Source organism: Corapipo altera, unplaced genomic scaffold (genome assembly GCF_003945725.1).
Source record: "Corapipo altera isolate COAL_440 unplaced genomic scaffold, ASM394572v1 56, whole genome shotgun sequence".
Lineage (NCBI taxonomy): Eukaryota > Metazoa > Chordata > Aves > Passeriformes > Pipridae > Corapipo > Corapipo altera.
This window is the reverse complement of record NW_020884896.1, coordinates 12,109,674-12,121,743: the sequence shown is the minus strand read 5'-3', so window position 1 is coordinate 12,121,743 and position 12,070 is coordinate 12,109,674. Positions and strand designations below refer to the sequence as shown.

Here is a 12,070-nt window from a genome sequence, read left to right as displayed (position 1 = left end):
AAATTTCCATCTCAAGGTTAAGTGGTTAAATGAGGGAAGAGAGGGAATGAAAAGCTTAGAGTTGACTTGTGGCTTGAAGGCAACCATGGATTTGCTGGTGTCAGTACAGCTAGTGAGAAAGGGAACTAAAAAAAGGCCATGAGAACAGCTCCGATAAATTCAGGTATAGGTTGCACAGAGTCTATTTATAGGATGCTTTCTCAGACTAAGCCTGTGAACCTTTTGAAGTTTGCCCATCATTACTTTCAGGCCAATTAATGATGTGTATCCAATCCCATTCTGGGGTAGGTAAAACAATAAAGTAAGCAAAGATAATTAGTCTCTGGAGTATGTAAACAAATAAAGTAAATCACTTGCAAATCACTTGTTTCTGCTAACTTCTGTGGTTTTGGTGCAAAACTAAAAAATAACATTTATATTGCAAATCTGCATAATGCTAGAACAGTGATGAAAATTCATAGATTATACAATTCTGATTTGGAGAGAGCTTTGCAAACATTAAGCACCTGATCCTGAGGCATTACTGTGGGTTTTTAACAAAAGAACATTTTTGTACCTATTTCAAAGAAGAGAAGATCGAAGTAGGGATATTCCATTTTTTTTTTCATGGAGATAGAGGTCTAAATGATACTTTATAAGTAAACAAAAGTCACTGATCCAAGTTTATAAGCCTGAGCAGGGCAGGAGAGCAACTGTAAGGTTGTGGGACCTTGACCCACCTCATCTCAATGCCTCACAAATTTTACAGACCTGAATGGGAGCATTATGTGGCCTTTAAAGCACAAATAACCAGAAGAGATCATGGCTGCTGGTCCTTTTATTTTGTTTTCCAACATAGAAATAATCAGTTAATGACAATACAGCTTCACTCCTAGTCTTAAAGCACCTCCTGTCAGTAAGCAGTGCTCTCTTCTTAGTCGTGGGGCCACTGAGGGAACTGAAGATAATATGGCCATTCAGCAGCAGAACTCGATGCAGAGCACACATTCCCTTTCCTCAGCCCTGGACTCAGCACTCTAGACTTCAGATAAAAGCACATTTACAAGAACAAATAGATTCTCAGTACCATAGCTCTGGGGGATGTGGAGACCATGCCAGCTGGTTCTGCCTGCTACCCCAGTTCAGCCAGCTGGTCCTGCAGGCCAGTCCAGAGCAGGGGAAAGCCCATTCCCTGGAAACTCAGGGCAGTACCAAAGCAGGTCCTGCTTCCACTCTTGCAGTAAGAGGGCTCTGTGAGTACAAACATATAGTTTTGTGTAATCACTAAGACAGCAGAAACTGTGTTCTGAATCTTCAGGACAACAGACTCCAGTTAGAGTTCAGATCCAGGCAAAATGACTGATAAAATCACTCTTTGTATTTTTTTTCTTGGCATGAAAATGCAGAACATTTCTTTTAGTAAAGGGCATGCATTGCCCTGTTGTTCTGTCCCTTTTTACTGTTTTCTTACACTTTTTAGTTCTGACTACAAAAATAGACTCTGGAAAGAGATGGATTTTGGAAAGCGACTCTCATCAGCTGAAATGTGTCCAATATGCATTTGAGTTAAAGAATATTAAGCCTTGTCCAAAAATAAAGAGAGTGTAAAAGGTAAGAATGCCTGCAGGCTTGATTTTTAAAGATATGCATTTTTCTTCATGTTGCAGATCTCGCCTTGCAGATTTCTTCACAAACTGCCAGCCTGAGTCACGGTCTGTTAGCAGCTGTCTGAAGGAGAATTATGCTGACTGCCTGCTCGCTTACTCGGGGCTTATTGGTAAGAAGGCAGGGAGGGGTGGGGGACAAATACTCAAACTACATTTTGAAGGCCCACATGAAATAAAAACTGGAATATAGTACCATACAGACACACAGAATCAACCAGATTGGAAAAGACCTCTGAGATCATCGAGTCCAACCTTTGACCCAGCACCACCTTGTCTACTAGACCATGGCACTAAGTGCCACATCCAGTCTCTTCCTACATACCTACAGGGATGGTGACTCCACCACCTCCCTGAGTGGCCCATTCCAATGTCTGATCACTCTGTCTGTAAAGAACTTCTTTCTAATGTCTAGCCTAAACCTCCCTGGCACAGCTTAAGATTGTACCCTTTGTCCTGCTGCTGGTTGCCTGGGAGAAGAGACTGACCCCTTCCTGGCTCCAACCTCCTGTCAGGGAGTTGTAGAGAGTGAAAAGTTCTCTCCTGAGCCTCGTCTTCTCCAGTGTGGTACTAGGCCAAGTTCTCCACCTATTGGCTCTGTTTACCTTACAGAGATTCCTGGGGTGAATTTATACATTGCAAGAAAATTAAGGGTGGAAGATAAGGAGAGAAAGGTGCTTGAATTTGAAATAAATTCAAGATTAAAAAGTAGAACTTATTAAGATGGTTGAATTTGGACAGGACAGAGGAGTAGGAAGCTAAAAAGAACAAGTGAAACTTGGTTGATTTTGCATCACAAGGTTGGGTAAATACCTCCTGGTCTTCAGGGGAAGTTTAGAGGACATTTGAGGTATGAAACAGTAGATCAATTTAGCCTTGTTTCACTTCCAACTGCTGTTCTTTCCATGATATCCTTCTGTCCACTCTAAATGTTTTCTGAGATGCCTGTCAGTGAGATGAACTGAGACTAAATTTATCTTCTGAAATCCTTTTCCCTCCCCCACATAATTATTTTTATTTGTTGTCACCTTCCTGACTGTCAACACAAGGATGCCTTTATGGAAGCCAGATTCCATATGCCACACACAGTATTTGAGAGAGATTGTGTCAGGAAGCCAAACATGTTTTAGAAATACCGTAGTTGGGTAGTAAATAATAAGTGAATGTCAAAACTCTGGAACAAACAAAATTTTAAAGGCCACCAGATAAGATGTTTTTAAGCTTACAGGCTGCACCTGCTGCAATGCAGTAATATCCCCTTCTGTTGGGCATGAAGGTGCCAGCTGAGGCCCTGAAGTTGATCCTGCTGTTAAATAAATGTCTCTGGAGATAATATTGAAGCCAAAATATTTCTAAAGTAGGTCGAGTTTGCTGAGAAATGACTGAAAGCTGTATTCAATGGCTTATTGTTATTAATATTGTTATCATTCTTATTACTCTAGCAGCTAACAAGTGAGGCAAGTCCACATGGCAACGGGTAAACTAAGATGTGATGGCTTCAAAGGATATGCTTCTATGACTGAAGAGATTAGGACAGTATGCAAAGGGTATAACATGTGAACAGTTATGACAGAACGTCATTTGACTCTGAAACAGAATTGAATAGCCTTGAAATCTGATCTAGTCAATGAGATTAAGAAGTCTGGCTGCTGGCAAGGAGTAACTATTACTAATAGATACTTCTGGGTAAGAGCTACCAAGAAGTTCTTGCTGGACCTAGTGAATTTTGCTGGCAGTTTTGTTGGTTTCATTTTTCTGTTTAACCCCAAAGATGACCCAGTTCCTGTTGTCAGGTGTTTTTGTGTTCCTGTGGGTGACTGTGCTGCAAAACACTGTCACGCATCAGAAATGTAGAATGGATCCCTAAGGGGTTGAAATCAAAAGGAGATCTAGTTTTCAGAGGGAAAAAATATACAGTTTTCTTCCTTCCTGCTAGTCCCTGGAGACATGCAAAACAGGAACTGGCTAGTGTTACAAGAGTTTTTACTTCTTAGTAGTGATTCTGTTAAACCAAGAAAATTACCAAAACAAATGTTTCTTTTGCTGAAGCAGTAAATTCTTGCTTCTGATAGCAATCTGATATGAAAGTGGAGTAAATTATGTCAATACCATCAAATTTTTAAGATCCTGAGACAGAAGTGAGAGAAATAATCTTTCAAATGTCTGCATAATGTATATAATACACAGGAAGAAGGGATAGACTGTGGGCAAGAGGCTGTTACAGATACATTCATTCACTGGAGCTTCACAGTCTCCTTTGAATTAAGATAAAAGACAGTTTTTGTATGAGGTACTTTATCAATTAAATGGAGAACTTGCTATAGAGGGTGCTTTAAGATTTGCATCAAGGTGTTATGTGCATAATTTTAAAGATATGTATATTTTTCAGGAATTTTGAAAACCTGAATTCATTGCTTTAGACTCCTTCTTGTAGTATGGGGATAAATTAATAGTTTTTAAAAAAATTAACAAAAAATAGTAAAAAATTATTAAATGTAAAAAGAGGCTGTGGATAGCCATGTTTGAGAGTCAGTGCTTTGGTTACAGCCTAGCTAAGCCATCTGGACCTGTCTGCACTCCCACGTCAATTAAGTTTGTTCTAACTGCTGACTTCAAGATCTGCTTTAGCATTCACTTTCTGACACATTTTCCCTTGTCTTTAGTAAAATCCATCTAATTTCTCTGTCATTCCTAGGAATTCCACGAGAGTTTGTGTGAATAAGCTGGAGTTGCTTTGGGCCAAAGGAACTTCAGCCCCTTACTCCTCCTCCTGGACTCACCATCCATTTCCTCATTCTTAATAGACCCTAATTTGAGCAACCTTGGATCAATTCTGCTTTTGTCTAAAATATGGAAAATATGAAAATATCTGTCTGCTTACTTCTGAGACCATCACAGAACTATTTGATACATAGAGCTCAGAAAACCAAGCATGTCCTATTTTACTGCCAACTACCATGACTTCTCTGATCCGTTAGTGTCCTTCAGCAGAATTTCCAAGATGCCAGCTAGCGGGGAAGGGGAGGGAGGTGTAGGGCAAGGCACACACATTGCAGGGAAAAAAGAAATCCACCCCAGGAAACCAAGCATATAATCCGCTTGGGTTCACATCTGCCCCCAGGTTTAAATGACAGACTGATTTTCTACTAGCTGCTCTTTCAGCCACTCTGTTTATGCTGGATGTACGATTTGTGTGCTGTGTACACACTTTCCTTGTCCTGTCTTTCCTGTATTCATCAACCCTAATTGTACCTTGGTATCTGTTACACTTTTAACCCCTGTCTTGACCCATTTTGATTACCTTGTTACCTCTTTGTGATAAGAAAGTCTTACCTCAGTGACCTTTTTAATCTCCTCCATACCTTTCTGGTTTTTTAACCCTTCACTAAGCATTGGCTAATTAGAATTATTTTTTTTAGGCTACTGTTTTCTTTCCATTTGCAAAATCCACTTTTCATTTTCTCTCACGTCTTTTCAGATCATGTTGCATGGCTGAAATAGCATACTGAACCATCAAATGGATAAGGGACAGACATTTTAATATGTTTTATTTTAATTTAACATCATTCCTCTTCTTATTTATCCACTATCCAGTTTTCATTAATGATGCAAATGATATTTGCCTATTTTACTAAATTCTCTACCTTGATTTAATAAATTTTGAACCGTGCTATGTACCCATGGGCTAATCTCATGTAGAATTTGATCAATTATTACTATGCAGCTGTCTTGTAAAAGCTGGAAGTAGACAAAGGTGTAGGACTGCAGTCTAATTTAAGAACATCCCAAAACAAGAAAAAAGATGCTTTTTGTGAGTTTGGCAAAGGGACTGCATTTGTTTTCACATACATTACTGCCTTTCTCAAGCCAGCCCTAATGCCTGTTCTCCTTTGTCCCCACATCGGATATGCAGCAGTTTGCATGTTGATTTGCTCAGTTCCCAGCACTGCCTTGGTGACTGTTTGACATCATTCTGTGATTCGTGCTATTTCTAATGTTCCTTCTTTTAGCTTGATGTTTGATAGCCCTTTCCTGTGTGTTATTGCAGACTATTGAACCCTGGACCTATGGACCAAATTTTCATTGCTAGTGTACACTTTGTGTCTCTAACATTTGTCCTTTGTCTATTCCATCTTATTAATGACTACTTTGATGTCGGTTTTGAGGAGATGTGATCACATTTCCTCATGATATATAACCTATCCTAGAATTGCTGATTATCAAGTGAGAAATATGTTCCCTGAAAAAGCAGCAGTACAGCTCTGGAATACTTTCCCCTTTTTATTTAATTTTTCCTTTTTGATCAGACAAATAAAATAAAGGTTAAAACTTTGTAATCCTTAGGGAGGTTTGAAATATCTGACCTGCTGGGTGATGCCTTCAGCTAGACCACTGGCTTGAGCAATTGCTGATCATATAAGAGTTTCCCAGTTTCCCGATCCAGATGAGTGATGAACAGTCGCTGTACATCTTTTAGGACAAAAAATGCCTTCTTTGGTTCCATTTCATTCTTGGTAGCCTTGAGTTGACATATAAATGTGAGAATATTTACTCAAGAACTTGCAATAGAGTTAAAATGACCCTGTGGTTGGAAGTTGCTGACAATGTTTAGGAAATAATCACTGTACTGAAGAAGTAGTGAGACAGCAAGATTAATAGTAATTTATTACCTGCAAAGAATCTTCTGTTACCTTTTCATGCACGCTGGGTTTTGCTCTGTTCATCACCATAACCCACTCTGTTGGCAGGTTCCTAATGAGCACCCTGAGGTTAACACTCCTCCAAGACATATTAGGGCTCCCCTCAGCATGACTAGCATTCTCCTTGCTCATGCATTTCAGAAATGTTTTTTTCAGGCTGACTGCAGACTCAATGAGGAAGCACAGGTCTGGATACCTAGTTTCAACTGTTTATTTGCAGATAGAATTAAAATAGGGGAAAAAAAAACTGGCAAGAAAGAAAACCCAGATTTTTAGAGTGCAATTCCAGCAACCAAGGGTGTGAACTATGGCACAAGGCTGGGCGTCATAGGGTGAAAAGGAGCCAGAACTGTTAAGTGTGGAGGTCAGAGCCCTGCTGTGGGTTTGTGTTGTGAATCCAACCCCGAATACATGACTTACCAGGTGCTGTTTGCTGTCTTCTTAGGATGGAAAGAGTATTTCAGTACAAAGGTTGCTCACAGTGCTGTGCTTCACTCTGTTAACAGGCACCGTGATGACACCAAACTACATAGACTCAAACAGTCTCAGTGTTGCCCCGTGGTGCGACTGCAGCAACAGTGGTAATGACAGAGAGGAATGCGAGAAGTTCCTGAATTTCTTCCAGGACAACATATGCCTTAGTGAGTACAAAATTAGATGTCTTTAATGTGTTTTAGGGTGTTTTTTAGGGTTTTTTTTGCTGTTTAAGTGTGTTACGATACATCAAGGCCATCTCTTTGCACTTTGTAGGCATGGTTCTGTTATAGGTGTTAAAATTAAAAGAACAAGCAAATATGCCTGATACTGAGGTTTATGGCCAAGATTGCAAACATGATGAGCTCTTGGAAAAAAAAAATTCGAATAACAAAGTTGTATGGTATTGAAATATGTTTACATCACAGATCATATTTGGACCCTAACAGTCAGGAAGCATCTTTAACAAAATCTTGCAACACCTGGGGGGTTTCTGTGCTATTTCAGAACTTCATATTAAAAAGACATGTAGTTTATGATATGAAGGATTTGCTGTAGGTAAGTATAAATTGGATTGTGCTTGCAGTTTATTGCCAACTTCGGGGTTTTTAGGATATTTGATCTCAGAGGCCTGGTTTTAACACAAGCCTTGATGGTAACTGTTGTAAAGATTTTGTTAAATAAATGATTTTTTTTTCCTGTCAGACTCACTTCCAAATTAGGGAGTATTATAAATTTCAGAATGGCTCAGTAGAGTCGATTTTGGCAGGTTCTCTCTTCAAATTTCCTGTCTGCCTGGAGCAGCATAATTGGATGAGGTGGAGTGTGCATCAGAGTTTTAATTTCAGATAAATGAGGAGGCCAAAAGAGCTTGGTTTCCCTAGCCTAGCAGAACAGAAGTTGAAAGGATACGTGATTGTCCGCGTTAGAGGGGCAAGCCCAGAGAGGGAAAAGGATTACTTCTCCTAGAGGACAGTGTTGGCATAAGATCAAAAAGGGAGATATTGGCCATACATATTTAGGCTCAAAATTGGAAAAATTTTAACCATCACACTAAAGTTAAGAAATAGGCTTCCAGCAGGAGTTTTGAGGGCAAAAGTGGATTTAAAAGTCGTATTTCATCAGCTTATGCAAAGAAGCATACATACAGCATTGCTTTCTTCAAAAACGGTAAATGAACTCAGTGATCCAGACTGTTCTGTCCAGCCCTATAGACCTGAGCTAATGCAGGGTTCAGTCTGTATTTTAGCAGGGTCTGAAAATCTCCATTGGCAGCTTCTCAAGAGGCAGCATTGTGGTGAAGACATGGGGAGCTTTGCCTACAAAAACATGAGTTGCTATGTGTGATGCACTATTTATTAAGCTTTGGAAGAATTAATCAATTACTCAAGATCATTTAGCATAAGAAAAAGAGAAAAGAGTTCAAATTATGATGGGGTAAAATTTAACAATATACCATCAGACCTTCTTTAAGCCTGATGGGTGTTGCCATTTATATATATTGTAATACCTCAGATTGTACTCATTTGTGAATGTATTATTTTCTAGAATGTTACAGGTTCCTTTTAGAACATAAAGACAGAGCAATTCCTTGTCCTTTCTTTTACCATTGGTACAAAAGCATTAATGAAGACAAATCAAAGACAGTAGAGGTTACTGTGAGACAAATTATAGTCATTTTTAGCTGCAAGAGATGTCTTCCTCATGAAGCAATTACAGACATTTCTGGTTTAATACAAAGTTTTTCTTTTATGTAGAATGGGAAAAGTTAGTTGTTTGGGGCATTTATAATGATGTGGAAAAGCTAACTTAAATAAAAATCCTTTTAGTTACTTATGCAAAATGGAAGAGCTGGGACTGTACCCTGCGGGCCAGGGAAATTAGAAAGCCGGAGACTGAGGATCATATTCATACAGTGCCTGATGCAGAGCTGGGATATGAAACTGAGTGTCCCATGTCCCGCATACACACCTGAAATCCTGGTCTTTCTTGGTCCTCCCCATGCACTTTTCCAGAAACTACACTCTAGAGTTTAAATGCCTTTTGCAAAAGATGTTAAGTTGAAACCAGAGTGCAAGTTTTGATTTCAAAAGATGGGTGTGAAAATACAAGTGAAAATTCCAGTCTGTTTTAGTAATTAGTCCCATGAAGACAAACATTTTGCTGTTTCTCTTTATCTGTATTAGATAAAGTGTTTCTTTATCTCAGCATTTTCCTGCAGAATATGGGTTTGTATCAAAACTGTGAAATTAGCCCAATTTCCAGTTTAATAGGACCCAAATAAGATATATTCCTCTCTAAAATTTTGGCTGTATATTGCCTTGCTTTTACTTTTATGCTCTATTGGAAGATGCCAGTACTGCAGTGTTCCTAATTTCTGCCTCTCAAGGTAAGGTTTGGCCAATCGTAAATTCTGGAAATCCATCTTGAGAGTTTTTTTCACTACTCTGAAAGTGAATGCTCTGACATTCATTGATAGAATGCGTTTACTAGAATTCCTACTGTTCTGAATGGGATTCAGTATATCTACCCATCTGTTCAAAGAATTTGTTCACACCTGCCTGTGAGTTAGTAAAAAAAAATTATTGGGAGGACCTTTACTAGAGCAGTTAGACATTTGAAGCACCTCCTTGAAGTCATTATGGTTTTTGAAATACGTTTGTAATATGTATTAAAGTTATATGTATAAAATAGATATTTCATATATATGTATATATATTTCAAATATTGTGAAAATCTGAGGAGGGGGTGGGATACCTCTTCTATGAGTTGGTGTTGTTTAGCTTGAAAGAAGACTCTGGAAAGACCTTATTTTTGCCTTTCAGTGCTTAAAAAAAGGATGGTTCCAACCCAAATCATTCTGTGATTCTGTCATAGAAGCTGGAAAAGACTCATAAGGATCATTGAGTATGACTGTATGAAATAATTGAAGAAAACTAATTGTAAAGACCACTTGTTACTTAAAAACCTGGAACGATTTTCTGTGACCTTTCTTGTAATAGTGGAAACAAAGACTTGCTGTCAATTTAGGAAATAATAGGAAAATATTGGTTTATATATTGCCCCATTCTGGGGAAACTAAGGAAACATATAATTTCACTCTTCCCACTTTGTCTCCAGTAACCCAGCTGATTGTGGTGCCTTTTACAAATTCTTCTCTTTACATGTTGGAGTTCTGAGAACTAATATCATAATAAAATACATATTTTTCAGTTGAAAATTAAATGTAAATTATTTTATAAGCCAAGGAATACTACTGAGAAGAAGTATTAATAACTTCCACATATTAGTCCCCAGTGAAATTGTTTGGTTTCTTGTACAAAGAATTTGGAATAAGAAATGCCTAAATCCATGTTGAATCCCCAAAGACCTGATTAAAAACTGTTTTTCTATTTGTTTTATAAAAGCCCCAACCAATTTACTCTTGCTATAAACACACTCTTTAATCCCGTGAAACTGTGATAAGCTTTTTAACTTTTATATTCTAAAGTTTTAGTTTAAGCATGTTTCCTTCACCTAATTATGCAGATTTTGATTGAAAACTGTAAGGAAAAGATTGCCTTGGTTAAACTATTTTGTAGTTATAAGCATATTAGTTTTACTACAACAAGATGTAGAAATAAGAATTTTGCCTGTTCTCTGTTTTCAGTTTGCTAAAATCACCTGCCTGAGTTAGGACATGACATTCAAACTATATTTTAAATCCTCAAAGTAAATTTTTGAGGCTTTTGGATGGTAACAAATATGATTATGGTAAGTCCTAGAGTGCCTGTCAAGAATTACTGGAAACATTACAAAGAAGAGGCTGCACCAGATAATTATGACCCCAGACTCTGAGTTCACGTTTCAGATAGGTTCAAAATTAAGACACATTTTTCAGCATAAAAAATGAGTTTCTCTAAATACACATTTTCAATGTACTAATTATAATAATAATAATAAAAAACAACTCAGTTCTGCTTTTTGCCTTTTGTTTTTAGAAATAGAAAATTGCCTGTAATTTGTTTTTACAGAAAATGCTATTCAGGCCTTCGGCAATGGTACTGATGTAAATGTCTGGCAGCCAATCTTACCAGTACAGACCACTACAGCCACAACTACAACAGCTTCCAGACTTAAAAACACAGGTTCAGAGACCACCAACAATGAAATACCCTCCCACAATGATTCACCAGCATGTGCAAACCTGCAGGTAAGAGAGTTTTGTACTTGTTGCAGTGCATAAATGGAAGTTTTTCATAGATATCTATAGTCTCCCACTGCCTAAGTGGACACCTGCTTAAATTCAAATATTTGTTTATTCCCATGTTGTAGTTACAAACTGTATATATTGTAAAATATCAGATACTCTTATTCAATATCAGAAACACGCATAAAGTGGACTTTATTGCCTCCCTGACTCAGAAACTGGGAGTAGTATTTCATTTCGTATGAAGGTTTGAATATGAATGCGGTACTCTCCAAACACTACCAGAATATGTCAGAATAAATTAATTACCTGAGTAATCCAAATTCAGAGGGAACCCTTAATATGAGCTTGCATGTCCTGTTACCTTCTTTCTTATGTTATTGACAATAAAGTCAAGATGTTTTTTGGCTGAGTAGATTTGGATATTAGAGAATATGTGGTGAAGAAGCTGGACAAAGTTAGAAACAGTTTTGGATCAGGCACTCTCCTGAAGTGGGATTGAGGTCATGATGTGATTTTGGCCAATGACTGTAGCGATTTTCTTTTACACCTAAAGTAGCCCATTCATGGTGCATCACTGCTTCTGGATTTAAAGAGCTTCATCACTTGCTGAAGACAGTATATGCAACTCTTAGAAAGTTTGAAGAACTTGGGCAGGAGACAACAGCAAAATCAAGGCAGGAAAGAGACAGCAGGAATTGTAAGCTAAAAACATCCTTAGGTCAGATTAGAATCTGGGGCTATAAAAATTTCTGGTGGTTTCAGTGCAAAAGTAGGTCAGGGATAGATCAGCTTGTCCTATTTATTTTTGTCTTTACAGAAGGAAAATTGCTATGTGACACAAATGTAAGTGTCCAGGTTTTAAGGTCTCATCTGATATTAAGATAATTTTTTCTGGATTCCCAAACTTTTCTACTCTTGTAACATTGACTTTTCACTTCACTATAAAAAATTGATTTTGTATTCTTCATATTAAACTGTATCAAAGTTTCCATGTGCATTGAAACAAAAAGGTTTTATTCTGTGAAAGTGTGTTTTACTTCTTAATTTTTCCAGCACCATCT

General features: G+C 37.9%; 1 protein-coding gene across 1 annotated transcript in view; it reads left to right on the top strand.

The window, feature by feature from the left end:
• The window catches only part of GFRA1 (GDNF family receptor alpha 1), a 145,228-nt gene that overhangs the window by 103,354 nt on the left and 29,804 nt on the right, over nt 1-12,070 (top strand). Inside the window, exons 5-7 of the mRNA XM_027648103.1 lie at nt 1,647-1,756; nt 6,850-6,984; nt 10,831-11,009. Of these exons, the coding sequence (XP_027503904.1) occupies nt 1,647-1,756; nt 6,850-6,984; nt 10,831-11,009 (424 nt within the window). The remainder of the gene's footprint in view (nt 1-1,646; nt 1,757-6,849; nt 6,985-10,830; nt 11,010-12,070) is intronic.